Source organism: Notechis scutatus, chromosome 4, assembly GCF_049901735.1.
Source record: "Notechis scutatus isolate UNSWTSFEM ecotype Mainland chromosome 4, rNotScu1.2, whole genome shotgun sequence".
Classification (NCBI taxonomy): domain Eukaryota; kingdom Metazoa; phylum Chordata; class Lepidosauria; order Squamata; family Elapidae; genus Notechis; species Notechis scutatus.
This window is the reverse complement of record NC_142012.1, coordinates 68,934,373-68,952,675: the sequence shown is the minus strand read 5'-3', so window position 1 is coordinate 68,952,675 and position 18,303 is coordinate 68,934,373. Positions and strand designations below refer to the sequence as shown.

Here is an 18,303-nt window from a genome sequence, read left to right as displayed (position 1 = left end):
TATTTAAACTTACTTTTAAATAAAATTTCTTGTATTGACCATACTGAAATTTTGGCAAATGGAATGGGTATATTAAGATGGAAATGGTGTTATTTTGGGGCAAAAAAGTGCTACATTGGGATGAAAAGTTAACACAATTTCCAGAACTTGATCTCCTGCGTATTTGTTAAAAATACATCTCCCATAATTATTCATATAAGTGTATGTATTGAAGATTTTAGCTTCTCAGGATTTGTGAAAAATGTGGAAGGTCGAGTAAATATGTTCCATGTTTGATAACTGTGAAAATAATCTTTCTAATGAAATTGTACTGCTTTAATTCCAGATGATTGATAATCAAAGATTATCTTACTGAGGCAAGCAAAGGAAGGGAATATAATAACTTTCAGATTTATATTTTGCTAGGTTGAGACAGTTGGAGACAAATATATGACAGTAAGTGGCTTGCCAGAACCATGCATTCATCATGCACGCTCTATCTGCCACTTAGCATTGGATATGATGGAAATAGCTGGACAAGTTCAAGTTGATGGAGAATCTATTCAGGTCAGTGATTGGCAACATATTATAGGATTTAGGGATTTTATTATGATGCAATTTCAGTCCTGACTTCATGTAGGATCAACTTTCAGGTTTTTAAACTCCATAAAAATAGGCAAGATGATGACCCACATGAGAAATCCGTCTGCTACTTTTTTACTTATTAATTCCTTATTACTGTATAGATAAAAGAGTTCTTAAAACTGAGGGTCATTAGTATAAAATTAGGGACAAGGAGAAGAAATTGTGTGTGCGTGTGTGTGTGTGTGTGTATGTGTGTGTGTATATATATATATATATATATGTTTTCTTAAGTTTTCGCGGGTACTTACATATATATAGTATGGATCTTTGGTTATTCGGGTTTTCTCCCGCGTAAAATTGGAAGTATCTAGACAACGTTTCGATGAAGTCTCATTCATCATCTTCAGGCTTGTGTCTTCGGCTCTGTGCTTCTCAGAGCCGAAGACACAAGCCTGAAGATGATGAATGAGACTTCATCGAAACGTTGCCTAGATACTTCCAATTTTACGTGGGAGAAAACCCGAATAACCAAAGATCCACATACAAATACCCGCGAGAACCTCAGAAAACACACACACGCACACACACACACACACACACACACACACACATAATTTATTAGGAAAAAAACAGACCAATAGATAAACATTTCTTTGCAATTCTTTACGAGGCAATTAGTTACATTACTAAAAACATAATTTTATTTTGCCATTCTTAGAGAAAGTGTAGATGTTTTCAGAATTACATTGAACGATTTTCTAGTTTAGTTGTATAAGTGAAATCTTGAAATAGACTGACTGCTATATTTGTTGTGTTGTGTTACATATTTTATTATATAAATTCTATTAAAATAAAACATAAAGTTAATATTTAATTTCATATTCATAGTGCATTCACATTACTGACTAACAATACTCTTCTCCTAATATTAAATCAACTTGATATCATTTTCTTTTCCATTAATTTTTTATAATAGATAACAATAGGCATTCACACTGGAGAAGTGGTCACAGGTGTCATTGGCCAAAGGATGCCACGTTATTGTCTTTTTGGGAACACTGTAAATCTCACAAGCAGAACAGAAACGACAGGTGAAAAAGGAAAGATTAATGTCTCCGAATATACTTATAGGTGAGAAATTCAGTTTACTTATATCATTGTATCTATTTCCAAACCACAAATTTTAAAACACAAGGTGCTTTTATGAAATTTACTCCAAGAATATTTTATTTCAATTTAACTAATTAAAGTTTAGTTTAAAGTTGAGATAAATTGCTGGTAAAATATGGATACGCTCTTGTTATTTTTGTCATAACAGTATGGAAGTAGTTTATCATATAGATAATGCTCACTTATGACCACAGTTGAGACCAGAATTTCTGTTGCTTGGTTAGGCGGTTAAGTGAGTTGCACCCTGTTTTACAACCTTTTTTTGCCACAATTGTTACATGAATCCAATGGTCATTAAGTGAATCCACCTTCCCATGTTAACTTTGCTTGTCAGAAGCCAACTGTGAGGTTCACATGACATGCAACAGTTATAATAAATATACTGGTTTTCAAGCACCTGGAGTTTGATCACATAACTGTGAGGATGGTGCAGTGATGGTGCAAGGACTGTCATAAGTCACTTTTTCCAGTGCTATTATAACATTGGACAGTCATTAAATGAATGGCTGTAAGTTAAGAATTACTTGTAGTCCCTTTGCTTCGACTTATGCATGTCATATTAAGTAAACTATTTAGAGTAAAAAAATTTTTTAGCATTGCCCAGATGAGTAATACAATCATTTTCAAGCAGTCTGAGTGGTCTTTTGCCAAATATAATGTAATATTTAAATAAAAGCCAAGATACCAGTAGCTTAACTAGGAATGTGCATTGATGATTGTGATATGTACTATTATTCAGATGATGGCTTTGGATGATCATAATGGAAGATACTGGATTCTAGTGTCTCTTTTCTCTATTTGCTTGTCACTACTTTCACATACCACCACAGGAAAGTGAGAGGTTGTCTCCTGTTTTGTTTTTATTTTGTTATTATCTTTCATTTTTTTGACATTGAACATTTTCTTTTCTTTAACCTGTCTATTTTCTGACCCTAGGGGGGGGGAGGGGGCATTATGTGTGTGTGCGCATTGTATATGGTCTTGGTTCTTGGTGATGTTGACTGAAAGGACTTGCTCCAGCTGGTCCCTCAGGAAAGTAAGACTCTTGAATCACATCTCTTGAAGCACACAGCAGTTCTTTCATTTCCTCAAACCCAAACCTTCCTGACCAGTCCACCAGCAGCCAATGTGATGCTGCAAGGTTGTTTTGGGAACTCAGAGGTGCTAGGCAGATAACAGTTCACCCTCAGGGCACAACAGCCTTGAAACCAGGCTGGAGCCAGCTGGGAGGGAGTCCGCTCCATCTCCAAAGACAATCCCCCTCCCTAATTCCCTAGCAGTTACAGCAATAGCATATGAACAATGCCAGCAAGCTTCATCCCTTCCCCTTCTAACAGAATGGCAGGGCACGGTGACATGCTGCCCCCCTGAATAGCGACATTAGTCCTGAACATAAAACAAGATAAATGTCTGTCTAGTTGGCAACATGCAGAGGATACTTTCAGCCACCTCAAGCGGATTCCTAATTTTTCAACCAGGTACCTGGTGAGCCTGTGTGGTAGGGTCCGTAAAGTGGCCTTCAACCCTGAGGCTTGGAAACTTAGCTCTATGGAGAGCATCACTGGTGTGACTGGACCACTTACCAGGAGATCATCGTCAGTGACAGTTAGCTCCTGGCTGTCGGCTGGTGGGGTCAGAGTTCTCTCTCTCTTCAGTGATGGAGTGAACTCAACAACCTCCACTCCATTCAGTACTGTTTTCCTGGTATGCTATAAGGCCTTGGTGGCTTTTCTGAGGGGGGGGGCATGAGGTGTTTTCTTGGCTGGGCGGCTGGTCTTGCACTCTGCCGCTTGGTGCCCCTCCTGGCCATATTTGAAGCAGGGCAGAAAAATGTGGCTGCAGGTTTTGTGGTTTTGCCACTTATCTCTTCAATGGGGCTGGTTACTTGCAAAGTTGGATTGAGCAGTACGTGTTGTGTACTTGGTTGATCTCCACCTCCTAAGCCAGGACGTACCAGTTGTGATGAGTGGCAGGGGCTCCCTTTGAGATGCAGGCATTGTATCAATTATTGTTCAGCCCATCTTTGGAGCAACTGATGAGGATATCTTCTGGCCAGTCATTAAGTTGACATGCCAAATCATTGAATTCCTCAGTGTACTCTGCCCTTACTCTGTGACCATAATGCACAGTCTTGATGCAGTCCCTTGCTTTGTGGTCAGCTAGGAGGTCTTCGAATCGCCGACGAATCGATGTCATAAAGTGATTGAAGTTTCTCAGCTCTGATGCATTTACATTATGGAAGGTCAGCATCCAGTAGCCCCTTCCAATGCCAGGGTGATGCTTCTCACCTTGGCACCTTCGATAGGGATCTCCTGCCCATAATTCTTGCTTACATGTCAGAATGTGGGCCAGAAAGAATCCTAACTGCTGGAGGTCTTCATCGAACTTCACGTGAAGAGGTGAGATCTTTTGGCACTTGGCTCTCACCTGGCCAGTTCCACCAGGGCAGCAGCTCTGGCAGCTCCCCTAGGTGCCCTGTTTGCAACAGTTGAGGCAGTGCTGGAGCACCGAAACTCCTACTGTGGTGTCTAGCTCCTTTTGGGTTTGCTAGACCTCACTGGTAGCAGACTTGGCACGTATCTCGCATGCCTTCAGGTTTGGAAGGCATTCATTATGAACTGGATGTCTTGCCTCACAAACCTTGAAGGCACACAAGGCATATGCCAAGGCTGCGGATAGCTTGTTCACAGTTGATTGATTTTGGGGGGATTTTTTGACATTGAATGAATTCAATGATGAATGACTTGAATACTTTCATCATTGGACTCTAGACATTATGTTGTGCCTTTTCGCTTGCAGAGACTGCTAAAGATGCAAGAAGATGTTGTATTAGTCAGCTTGCTCTATTTAGGTGTATGTATTCGTTTTGATCGTGCATTTATGTCCTATTGATTCAGTCCATGGTATATTTTGCTGCGAAACTTGAACTTGTTGATTATTTGAACTTGTTTATTTGGTACATTTGATGGAGCTATTGTAAAAGCAGTTGAATTGCTGATCGAGGTTATGTGTGTGACTTATAGTGATGCTTTTGCTGTTTGTGCTTCTGAGTATATGAATATGATTTAATATTTTATAATCAATATTTTATAACAAGAGTGGTCATGCTCTGGAGGAAGTGATTGACTGAAAGGCCAAATCTATGTTCTCTAACATTCTTTTCAGTTAGTAATCCTATAGCCGCCAGAAAAACAGTTGCTCCCAAGAAGGCTCTGGCTTAGGATACCAGATCCAAGCTGTAAAAATCCAGACGACGGCAAACAATAAAAGTTTTCTGCAATTCTTTGCTCCCTTCTGGTGGTCATTCAGATTTTGGCAGCCGAAGAAACCTAATCACTGTTTCTCATGGATGAAGCATCCAGTACTGTTCCAGGTTTGTTTATATTGAATCACGGCCAGCCTGGATGGTGTCAACAAATCTTCCAAAATTCAGTGTTCTACATTTTATATATGTACAACAACAACAACAACAACACTTATTATTATTTCATTCATGCTCCTATTTAATTATAATCTGTTTAATTTCAGATGTCTGATGAGTCCAGAAAACTCAGATCCACAGTTCCATCTAGAACACAGAGGTCCTGTTTCTATGAAGGGTAAAAAAGAACCCATGCAAGTTTGGTTTTTGTCCAGGAAGGGCACAGAGGTATGACTAACCAAAACATTCCATCAAAATAAAAAGAAAACAAAAGTGATTCAAGGACTAAATATGGTTTGAGTAATCAAATCATGTTCATCAAAATAAAAACAAAACAAAAAATGATGCAAGGACTACATATATGAAGTCTAAATCAGGCAAAACTAAATGTCCTCTTGAAGAAATGAGCCATTTAAAAATCTTGCTATGTTAATATATTTGCTATTTTGACAGCCAATTACTATCTATTATATGTTACCAGACCTTATGTGTTTGTATTTCATGAAATCTTTGAGAACATGCCAACTGATTAAACATTCATTTTAATATTTTCCCCTCCTGCACTAGAATTTGTATTTATTTAATGTCTAGTCCTAGTGATATCAGATAGTTTACTGTTTTGCACATTATAGTCTAAGACTCTTTTTACACTGTTTAAACTTTAGATGTTTTTTCAAAAATAGTTACATTTTATCATACATTTGCACATAGATTGAGGTTCAATATTTGGCACAGCCACAGAGCAGAAAGCGGTTAACTACATTATTTTCAAGGCATAAAATGTGTGTGAAATAAAGCTGTAATAGAATTTATACCTAGTCTAAAATGTTACTTGTCTAGATTTTTTTTAAAGAGCATTTAAAGTTCTGCCTATAGAAATAGTATTTATCTTAATATGTATTCAGTTAATTAAGGATATAGCAGATTCATTTATACAGCTCAACTAAAACAACTGCTGTTGAATCTTTTGATTGGAAAATTTCAAGCGTGTTTTATTCTGATGGATCAAAATCTGAAATTATAGAATGCTGGATTCTTTCTAACACAGTATGTAGAATATATTCCATACATGCTTTATATTTTATAATATATTTATATTTTAAAAATCTCACACATGTGCTTATAATATGATGTAACATCTCCATATATCTCCGTCTCTCTTTGAAATCTCTTTATCACCTAGCAGGCAACAGTTAATTTATGTCTTTCATCATGAAAAAAAAAAAAAAAAATTCTGAACATATTTTTTTTACTTCTTTCTATTGCTTATAGCTGCAACAAATGGCAGAAAGGATGGTTTCTGTGCCTATTTTAATTGCTTTGATTTTTAAAGTTACTTAATTTTAATTGCTGATGTACTTCAAGTTTCCATGGATGGGAGATTTTTTTTTTCTTTAAAGCCAATCATAAATACTATAAACAACATGAAGCTCAGAACACAAAATAGCAAATTTGAAGTGGCATAATTTTTTTTTAATAATCGGAATGTTGGAAATAAAAACAAGGACACCCTTTTTCAGAGAGAAGCATAAAAATATAAAAAAACAACATAAACTAACAATCAAGAGAAAAGATAAAAAGTGAGAAGAAAATAGGGATGGAAATGCAAAAAGGTATAAAGAGAAAGAAAGGAAAACAAAGATATATATACAATGAATGACTTCCAACTTCTGCCAAGGATATGAGGAACGCTTACATTTGATTCTTAGTAAATCTATTTTTATGGCCACAGTATCATATTAAACTGTTATCATATATAATGACTGCAAAATAGCATCATTCTTGGAAATAGTAAATAATTAATATCCAATTGAGAGATAAATAAACAAGATTAGCCTAGCCTTAATTAAAATAAATAGAATCTAATGCTTTGATGTATTATTGAGAAGAAAGAATTAACTCACATATTACTCTATCCTTTGAGACATCACACATTCATATCACAGTAGGTTGCAGGAAAATATCAGTAATTTTATGAGGAAGAAGAAAATGTTTCAAACTATTTAATTACTGTTATTTACCAATTAAAGTATATTTCTGACATGCCAGATATGATTATTAGATTGTAGTACCTTACTTTTTAAACTTTTTTTGCATGCCTTCAAGGAAGTAACACATGATGCTAATTGAGCCAGGTGAAATGCTGGAGAAGAACAGAGTGAACCCTATCCTGCAATTTATGTAGTCTGGCAGAATCAGATAAGAGTGCAGTTGCTTCAATTTTATGTCCAATTCCATAATAAGCATTAATTCTTGCATCACATTTCCTGCTTTTGCTGCTTTTTGTTTAGTTTGCATTTAATATTATAGTATATTATAGTATTTATGCTGTATGTGTGTTTCAATATCTTTTCTCTTTCTTCCCAAATTATGAACATAAATAATCCATGCAAATGCTTTCTAATCATAAAATATTTCACACATGTGCTTTTCATCTCCATATTTAGTGACTAATCATTATCTTTATGCTTGTGTACTCAAAATAGTTTCTGCAAGAAGAGAAATTGTGATGCCAAGAATCATAAACCCAGAGAATTTATAAACATTGTTTCGCAATCATCAATACTAATCCACCTGTTTCTTCCAATCTGCTTTTACGATGTATTGCAGCCATTCTGTTAGGTAGTTTCTGCATAGTTAGTCTTTTACTATGTATCTGCTGTTATTTGAGGCAACATATGCATTTTCTATGTGGAAAAGAAATGAATATAATTTAATGTTAGGATTATGGAAATAAATAACAATTTCTACTCTTAAGCTGATTATATTATTATGCACAATAAGTAGATGTTTTATGTATATAACTGGTTTAAATATTGCAGGTGTTAAATTAGGGATGGAAAGAGTTTCACAGAAAAAATCAGATGCCCTATTTTATCAGACTTGATCCCTGATCTGGTTTGTTTTGGAAGCATGTCTCATATCTATCCAATATGTATGAAAAGGGGCCATTATACAAATCAGAAAGTAGCAAATTGCTTAAAAAATGTTGCTTTAGCAACATCCAAGGAAAAAAAATATGTTAAAGAAAATTACAGTATATGATTGCCAGTATGCTTTGATCTGTAAAAAAATAATAATTTGAAAAACACATTCAGATTTTAAAAATCTGGTCCTTATGTAGCCTTTCTAGAAGTCCTTGTTTTTTTGGGAGGGGATAATTTAATTTGTGCCAAGAGCACTGAAAGTGATGTGTTTGTATGATACAGGTTTCTAAAACTTCAGAGTATAGCATTTCATATATACTGTAGTACTCCTTTATTTTTCCAAGCTTATAATTGCAAGAACAAGAAAAATATATAATTCTGTTTCAAGTTGCATCTGAGTGGAATCTCCCAATTAATGATGATGCCGTTCTGCAAAACATCTTTTCTACTGTTTTTCCATAAGTAAAACATTTCACATGTGAGTAAGTAGTGAAGCTTTCAAATTATCTTCATTTTATTGATTAAAAACAATAAAATTATATGTGGGTGAATCAGATTCATCATGTGTTCGTATATAATCCTATGGAAACATAATGCTTATGTAAACAGCATTTATATTTCTATGAAGCCCTGGTTATTTGTCCATATTTCAAATATGTCAAACTAATCAATGTAATTTAGATATATTGTAGGAAATAATAGATCTGTTTAAGTTCATTTGATATTTGAATCTGTATTAGATATATATGAAAAAATCACGATGATAAGGTTAAGGGGAAGGTAGAGTGAAGACTCAGATGGTTTCCTGATTTTTTTTTTATTGTGAAACTTGTCTGTGAAATTGCATTCTAGGGATCAGTTGGGATTGTAGTTACTATACTAGCCCTCCTGCCTGAGCTGTGTGCAATTGCTTCCCGTGGCAGAGCTTGTAGTAGTGCAGTTTCCTAGACTTGGGCACTCCCCCATGTGAAATCTGAAATGGCTCAAAAGCGACTCAAAGATTCATGGCCACCATGAGCTTAACCTAGGTCATCAAGGACCCAAAATGTACTGATGGTGGTCACATGGTGGAGCTGGCTTTTTTAGTGCTCAGAACGCTCTTGCAGCTTTCTGTTTAAGGGACCTTACGGATCACCACTCCTGCACTCCAGAATGGCATTCCTCCTGAAATCCACTTAGCCCTGACCCTGCTGTCTTTCAGGAAAGCATTTAAAAGCTTGACTTTTCCAGCAGGCCCTGGATCAAGGCTATCGATTAACTGCTTGAATGACTACTATTTAAATATTGTATATTCTCCAATTGCTGACATTGTTGTATTTAATCTTGTGTTGCTTTGTTTAAAGATGCTTTTAATCTATTGTACATTGTCTTGAGTCATTTCAGGTAGCCGTATGTATGTATGTGTGTATGCATATACATTATACACACAAACACATATATATGTACACACACAAAAATATATAAATGTTATGTATAAAATATGTTGGTATTTAGTGTGTGTATATATGTATACAGTATATATATATGTGTGTGTGTGTGTGTGTATGTTAGTGTGTACATATGCACAGTCACATAGAATATATGTATAAATGTTATATTAATGTGCACAAGGAAGGTTTTTGAAGTAGGATTTTCCCCATAGATTTTTGTAAGATATTCTTTTTTCTCCTTTATGCTGGTGAAAAATTATATGTTAATTTTATGAAAAGATATAATAAAAACACTTTATTCTTAATATTATTTATACAATCTGCTTTATTTTTGAAAAACATTCTAGATAGATAGATAGATAGATAGATAGATAGATAGATATAATTAAAAATAGAATATGCACTATTTCTAATGGTAGACCTGATAATTAAGCTGAATTTTGTAAATGCCTGAAATTAAGGATCAGGTACTTGAATTATGTGGGCAGTATCTAACCCTGAACAGCATTCTTATACATATCATTTTGCAAAAATCCAAACAGGAAGTAACTAGAGCATTTGTGATCTTGAGCAGAGCTCCTCCCAACCCGGGAATAGATGCAATTGACACACAATATGAAATTGTGCAAAGACACCTGTGGCCATAGCTATCCCCCTGCACTTTAAGTAGAACTAGTGAGTCCAAAAGAAACCCCCTGGTTGTGCATTGAATCTGAGTGCAATTTTCTCATGATTCAGGAATGATACCTCTCCAATTTCAGGATCCATGGGGCCCAAAAATCACAGCTACTCAGTCTTGGTAAGGTTAAGCTAAAGCCTTTTGTTCTCCATACAGTCTTCACAGCCACTATCTTCACTTTTCATGGAATGCCAAAACAATCTTAAAAACATTCAATATTCAACATCTATCGTATGTACCACAGCAATACTATCATGGAAATCACCTCAAACTTTGCATCTCAGATGCATTTCTCCAAAGGCAGTTTTTTATAATCCTTCAGAAGTACAGTGCGGTGGAAGAGGATCCAGTATCTAAGGGCAAGTTGTTGTACAGAACCCCTTATTGGAAAGGCCAAAGTTCTACTGTGCTATAATGTGATGGCTCATATAAATGAACAAGCAAAAATCTTTTGGCATTAATATAAAGCACTATGGTAAGTTGGACAGATGGGGGAAATATTGGATATTATGTAAATTGTCAGCCACTGACAATAAGATCTACCACATAGCCATTTCTTTAAAACACAGGTAGTCCTTGACTTACCCTGGGATGCTTAACGTTATCAAAATCATCTAACTCTACAGGTATACCTGTGTTTGATTAGCCTAAAGTGACTTTTATTTTTTGGTTCCTGAGGCTGGCTGACATTCCAGATTCTAATGGAGTTATTCCTTGACCTCTGAGTCATAGCATCAAGGCAGGCTCTGCTTGCAGCAAAGGATAAAATGGATTCCTTTCCTCCATTTCTTTCTTTCTTTCTTTACCTATTTATTTTTATTTATTTATTTATTTGATTTGTCAATCACTTATAAGATAATAGGTATAAGTATAAACATAGTTATGAACACATGAAATAGATACATATAAGAAAAATAAAGAAACAATAGGACAAGGATGGTAGGCACGTTGGTGCACTCATGCACACCCCCTGCATATCTCTTGGGAAAGGGGTGAAGTCAATAGACTGCAGGCGGTGTAGTTCTAGGTTTTCTAGGTCTAGAATTTCAAGTCTGGTGGCATAAGGTATTCTGCAACGAGTAGAGGAGTGGAGAACTCTTGTGAAATATTTCTCAACTGTGTTAATATTAGATACGTAATGTGGGTTCCAGACTGATGAGCTGTATTCGAGTATTGGTCCAACAAATGTTTTGTATGCTCTAGTTAGTAGTGTAATATTACCAGAGGAAAAGCTACGTAAGATTAGGTTTTGGCTATGTAGTTACAGTGGGCTCTAGCACTTAGATCATTAGAGATGAGTACTCCAAGATCCTTGATAGAGTTTGGATCATCAACAAGGTCTTGACTATTCAGCCTGTATTTTATTTTCTGATTTTTTTTTGCCAATATGTAAGACAGAGCATTTATTTGTTGAGATTTGAAGTTGCCATTTGCTTGACCATTCTGATATATAGTCAAGATCTTTTTGAAGGGTAGCAGTATTGTCTGTGGTGTTGAATAGCTTTACATCATCAGCAAAGAGAATGCAGTTGCTCTTGATATGATCACAGAGGTCATTTATGTAGAGTATGAAGAGAGTTGGTCCTAGAACACTTTCTTGGGGGACACCACTGTTGACAGGTACAAAATTTGATAGGACGCTCCCAATTTTGACCATTTGTTGTCTGTTTGACAGGAATGCTTCTATCCAGTTATGCAGGTGTCCAGAGATACCATAAGATGTTAGTTTTAGGAGTAGTTTGTCGTGTACCACTGAATCAAAGGCTTTACAGAAGTCTATGTAGATTGCGTCTATTGCTTTGCCCTGATCAAGTTGTGTAGTCCATATGTTTTTGCAGTGTAAGAGTTGCAGATTACAGGATAGTTTTTTTTCTGAAACCAAATTGTTTATTAGAGAGTAGGTTGTTTGTCTCTAAGTGGAGGATAATGGATTGGTTAATAATTGATTCCATGACTTTACAGGTGACGCAGCATAAAGAGATTGGTCTGTAATTATCAACTAGGCTGGGGGTCTCCCTTTTTGAAGATGGGGATGACCGTGGCTTGTGACCATAGTTTTGGCAAGGAGCTGGTCCTGAAGAATTTTTCAAAGATTATGCTTAGAGGTTCGGCTATGGCAGTGGATAGCTTTTTTAAGAAGTAGGCACATATTCCGTCCGGTCCAATGGATCGAGATGGTTTTAAATTGCGTAGTGCTTTTTCAACATTGTCTTCTGTAAAATCGATATGTATTAGATCGTTGTAGTTGCCTGTGGTTCGACTAGGAAATACTGGGCATGATCCATTGCTGTTTACAAATCCTGAGCCAAAGAGTGTGTTAAAGAGGTTGGCTTTGATGGTGTCATCATTGCAGTCTTTATCATTAGGTCCTTTCAGGAGTGGGATGGACCTGGAGTCTTTTAGTTTGTTGTTTACAAAATTGTAGAAAGCACGGGTGGAATTTGTGCGTAGAAGGTTTTCCTCTTGTTTAATGTGATAATTGGTGCATTCAATCTTTATCTGGTGGCATAAATTTTTGTATCGGCTTTTGAAGTTGGCAACGTGACCAGATTTGTTTTTCTGCAAAGTGATCTCTTTTTTGGATTGAAGCTTCCTTATTGTTATTGTTCATCTACCAAGGCCAATCATACTGGCTGAATCTGCATGTCAATGAGATAACATCTACCACCATTTCTTAGGGCAGGGGCTATCTGAAGGGTTACAAGAGAGATCATGTAGTACATCCACCTTTCCTATCTAGTCCAACAGTTTTCCCAATTGGCTGCTTCTTCCAGTCTTGAAATGGTGCATTGCAGCAGCAGTTACGACAGCATGCAACGTAAGTGGAGAGTAATTTGTAGAAATGTAATGCTAGAGCGCCTGGCTTAGCCTGGCTTTTCCTCCGTGCTTTCTTCTTTAGGAATCCTTCTTAATCTTATTTATGATGCATTAAATGAAAAGGACCAGAACAATATATGTCCCTTGAGGGAGATCAGGAGAAATGACCATGCAAATGCCAGTGTCCCTGCTACCCACGTCCAGCAGCTGTTGACAGAGGAGGCAAATTCACATTGCACAGTAGCACAATAGGCCTAAATTGGATACACAATAGAAAGTGAAAAGTGCAAGAGGAGTTACTGTTGATTTCTTTTCCCAAACAATGTCTTTCAATTTGGACAGATGTGGAAAACTAGAATCAGTAGAGAAAATGGAAGGGTGCCATATATCAAACTGAAATCTAAAAACACTCAATTGCAATGTCATTTAGTGTCCTGATATGAAAGTGTAAATTTATAAAGAAAGCCTGATGTTGAAAATGGAAAATATCACTTCCTTATCTGCCTCTATTTTTAAAGTCATTTCCCCTCTGCTGTAAGAAGTTCTAAGGAAAACCACATTGTTTATTTTCAACAGTAGATGTTGTGAAAATACCAGGCAGAGATAAAACAATTAAAATTACAAGGGGCATTGCAAGAAATAAAGAAAAATCCCAACCGCTGATCTTCATTTCCCAAAAAGTTTTACTTTTTACTGTTAATGTAATGCTATAATGGTGTCATCCAGTGTATTTGCATCTTTTAATTATTTTTAATTTAATATTAAAAAGGAGCAAAACAGAAAAACAGAAGAAGAGAAAATTACAGAAAAAGAAGGAAAACAAAAGGCTAAGAAAAGGATCACATTGCACAGTAGCACAATAGCACAATTGTCAAGATTAAACCCAGTGTTGATATTACTTTTTCATGGTACAAAACTGCTAGTCCCCATCTTAGCTACATTTGCTGAGATCTCCAATACTGTAAATATAAAAACAAATATTAGTTTCATGCTCAGTTATAAATGATAACTGAGAAGTTATCACTATTCCAAAGTACCTGCAAATAACAATGTTCATTAACAATGTTTATCAACTATCTTTGAAATACTATTGATTATAATCCAAAACATTTCAGAAATGTGATTCAGAGGTTTTATATGAAGCACTAATACTCATAAAAGATTTACCTATTTTAAACCTGAAATTATCTCAAAATGTAGGTTTATTAAGTGATGACCGTCATACTTTCATCCTTACTTTTCCAAATATGAATTTAATGCTAGAAATACTAAAGAACTGTGATTAAGTAGAAACCAAGCTTTAATCATAATATTTGAAGAGATCAAGAATAATTTACTAATGTTGTAGATTAAAAAAAGTAACATCTAAAATTAATAATGGTCATCATGGTATTTTTAATATATCTTGGTTTCCATAAACAGAATGCAAAATGTAATCATAATCATCATAATAATAGAATCCATTGGAGAACATACATGGTATGTACCCTGTTTCTTCAACAATACGGCCTCCCCCAATAGGAAGTCCCAGCATGTTTTATAGGCATGAAATGAAATTAAGCCCCTCCCCCCAAATTAAGGCCTATATTAAAACATGCGAAATGGGGGGGAATGGGGGGGCCTTGCCGTTAGGAAGTACTTTTGTTGCACACCCGGATATGGTGCTGCCTGCGTTGACCCGATACGAAGTGCCCCACCAACGCCGAGGTCAACATCCAAGCCGTCGCTGTCCGCCCGCCCAAAGATGCAAGGGGGGAATTAAGTCACCCCCGAAAAGACAGCCTAGCCATTTTTTTGGGGCTCAAAAAAAAATAAGACCCAGCCTTATTATATGAGAAACACGGTAATATTATGGTAACATTCAGTTTTTTAATAATCAAGACAGATGGAAAGGGGGACACACACACACAAAGATGGAGAACAAAACCAATTTTAAGAGCTGTGCAGATACTGTACTGTATATTAGTACAAATCGAAAACCTATTGGGTGACTGGATCAGTCTGTCTCAGTCTTAACTCTACCACATAAGGTTGTTGTAAGCAAAATAGGAGACAGGAATATTACAAATGTTCACTGCCTTAACATATTAAAAAGGCAGGATAAAAATACAATAAAACAGCAATAATTAATCTGATTCATTTACATCATAGCAATAGATCTTGATATATTAAATCTTATGCATGTTCAGCATATAACAATTTATATTTTCTTCAACTGCTTTTGTGCACATCAGTTGCCAGACAAATCAAGAGTTCCAATAGCAAATCAAATGAAAATAGAGTTCATGTCTGATCTATTCTTATCTAAAGAATCAGAGAAGTTAAGAGTTGACAGATCTTGGAAATAATCACCCAACTCTTTCCCAGTGCAAGAATTCACTATTGCATCCCAGGCTCTGTTTAAATATCTCCACAAAGGAAGAATTCACAATTCTTTTGAGCATACTTTTCCTTTATCGTGCAGCTATTACTGTTAGAAATCTGCAGATTTCGCAAGAACAGCTGTATGTTCTCAGTTATTTTTGTGTGTGCAGCATTATATTAAATAGGGAAAGCAAATCTTCAAGATAAGAAAGAGTGAGCAAGGGGAAAGAGCTGTCATCTTAGTGTATGGCTCTCTTCTAGTTTACCTATTTTTGAACTACTAGGACCAATATAAATTTTGGGGCAGCACTCATTTAGTTCCAGGTCCAAAATGAATTGGATCTTGGAATTGTATTTCATTCACTAGAATGTGTCATAAACAGCAAATAAAATAATACAAAATAAAAACAAAACTTCTGGGGTTTATTGTGAGCATATATAGCATCTTAAAAGCATGCACGGTATCTAAATAAAACTACATGTCTAAAAAAAAGTGAACAATATGTTTTAGTCTCTAACAGCACTGCATGAAAACAATCCTGATGGATTTTGTATAATCTCATGACATCACTGAAAAGTCCATTTTTCTGCAATTACATAATACCAAAATAATTGGAAGTGATATCACAAAAATATCTGGTTTCATATTGATAAGTTTAGAGAAAGAGAAACAGATGTTTTTATTTTGTTCATTCTTTCCTGCTAGCCTACACAATATTTTTCTTTCCCTGTGACTCCTGATAAACAATTTGGCAATCAAAATTGCACAGGTAAATCAAAACATTAAAAGCTATTTTCTGTAAAACAAAGTATTATGTAATATTGTAACAAATAACTGATTCATGGAAAGATTTTAAAATTTACTACAGTATCTTCCATAAACAAGAAGGATTTTTATTGTTATCCAAATATTTATCAAAGGGTAACATTCAAAGAAAGTTTTAGATATCCTGACAGAACAATTTATCAGTGGAACAATTAATTCAGTGGAACAACTTGCTTTCAGTGGATGCTTCAAGACTGGAGGGTTTTAATAAGAGATAGGACAACCATTTGTCTGATATGGTATAGGGTGGAAATGCTTGATCAGGAGGATGGACCCCCAAAGATCTCTTCTAACTCTGTTATTCTGTGAAAAGTTGTATCTGCGTATGGTGGAGGCAATATCAACTGTTTGACTAACATTCTCTGTTAGTTGCTCTACATAAGATTTTCATTCATGCAAAAAAGGCCAAATGATATGGAGAGTAGGGAATGGAATGGGTCAGGATATTGACAGTTGGTTCTCCTTAGGGAAGACGTGTTTATACTGTCAGCAAACAACAATTATCCAACTTCCAGGCTTAAAACTTATGCAAAGGCTTGAAACAGATCTAGATAATAAGAGGGCGCTGAGGCACAAACACTTGAGATGGAATAAAACAGTATATGAATTGAAATTAGGCAATCAATTTTTTATTTAAAATTTGAGGCACTGCTCTTGAAACAATTACGCATGTTGAAAATATTGAAGACTGAAAAAGACTAGAATGTCTTCAGAATAGTTTAGATAATAACTAAACTAACAGATCCTGGCCTGTAAAATAAAATAAAAGTTAAAATAAAAGTTAAAATAAAAGTAAAATAATAAAATAAAATAAAATAAATAAAATATAAAATAAAAAGTAATAAAATAAAATAAAAAGTAATAAAATAAAGTAAAATATAACCTGAATACAGATACTATAGGCTGCTGGAAATAATGTATTTTGGTCTTTTTTGTTCTCTTCTGTCATGACCTAGGAATTGGACAATGACTTAAAATGTGAAGAAGCTGCTCCAGCAGGACCTGTGGAATGTCTGTTTCAGGAGACACAAAGTCACAAATCACATGAGGCTGATCAAACATAGCTACCAGCTAAGCTGCTGGAGAAGTCAGGGTGATGAAAGAAGGCCTCCAAGGCCCTGCATCCAACAAACAGAGAGATAAGCAGAGAAGAGGTCTTCTACAGGCTCCTCTCTTGATTAATGTTCCCTGGTTGCAATCTTATCTAAGATTGCAGCCCCATCCCATAATCCCTTGTTGGAAAAAACATCTAATGTTGAAGGATGTTTCTCCCATGAGTTGTTCAGAGCATCCAGAAGTGAGAGGTGCTTCAGTCTCTTCTGGAAAGGCTGGGCTTAAAATTCCAGGACGCTCCTCCTCCTCCACGGGACACCTCCCCAGTGTCCCCCAGTTTTAGCTCAGCCTTCGTGGTAAGAGGTTGTGCACTCCCTGACTGGAACAGTTTTCTGATTCAGCTAGTCAAAATTCAGGTTTGCTATTGGGTTAATTCAGCTTGTAAATTTTTCCCCAATTAATTTGGCGATTTCAAGGCTTGTGGCTCTATTAGGTCATCCCCCCGATCAGTTGGAGAGCAGTTCTTTGTGGCTGGCAGAGCCTGCCACTCTGCAGGCAGCCTGAGACAGCCGCTTCAGGCAATTATCTAATCCCCCGATCGTCTTATCTGAAGCACTCAGACTGAAGCACCTCCACTTCTGGATGCTCTGAACAGCTCACAGAGAATGGGCATATCAGGTAAGTACCAATGCCCTTTTTGTGGATTCTGCTATGCAATTTTGACCTATGGACTACCTCATCTTACTCTTGGAAACTTGGATTGAATTTGGACTACGCACTCTTTTTAAATAAAACCATTTATTTTTTCATCCATGAGTCAATTCTAATCTAAAACTAATGCAATAAAAATATTATTACATTACAACATATACATTACAATAAATATTTATAAAATATTGATACAATAAAATCAGAACAATAAATATTATTTTATACAAATATAAGGAAACAAAAAGACCAGAACATATGCTTTCCAGCAGGCTGTATTCAAATTAACACCAGACAAACAATGAAATAGAAGACATTAATCAAGGAACTATCAAGCAAACCAC

The 18,303-nt window shown here is 35.7% G+C and overlaps 1 protein-coding gene across 5 annotated transcripts in view; it reads left to right on the top strand.

The window, feature by feature from the left end:
• GUCY1B1 (guanylate cyclase 1 soluble subunit beta 1) overlaps window positions 1-18,060 on the top strand; it is an 81,449-nt gene extending 63,389 nt beyond the window's left edge. For 2 of the 5 annotated variants that reach the window (XM_087963678.1, XM_026675843.2), the window contains exons 11-14: window positions 406-546; window positions 1,541-1,695; window positions 5,263-5,383; window positions 17,155-18,060. In XM_087963678.1, the coding sequence (XP_087819804.1) occupies window positions 406-546; window positions 1,541-1,695; window positions 5,263-5,383; window positions 17,155-17,262 (525 nt within the window). In that variant the 3' untranslated portion in view covers window positions 17,263-18,060. Of the gene's footprint in view, window positions 1-405; window positions 547-1,540; window positions 1,696-5,262; window positions 5,384-6,427; window positions 9,818-17,154 lie in introns of those variants that run through there. The other 3 variants (XM_087963680.1, XM_026675844.2, XM_087963679.1) reach the window with 3 other exon arrangements.
• Window positions 18,061-18,303: the final 243 nt, after the last annotated feature.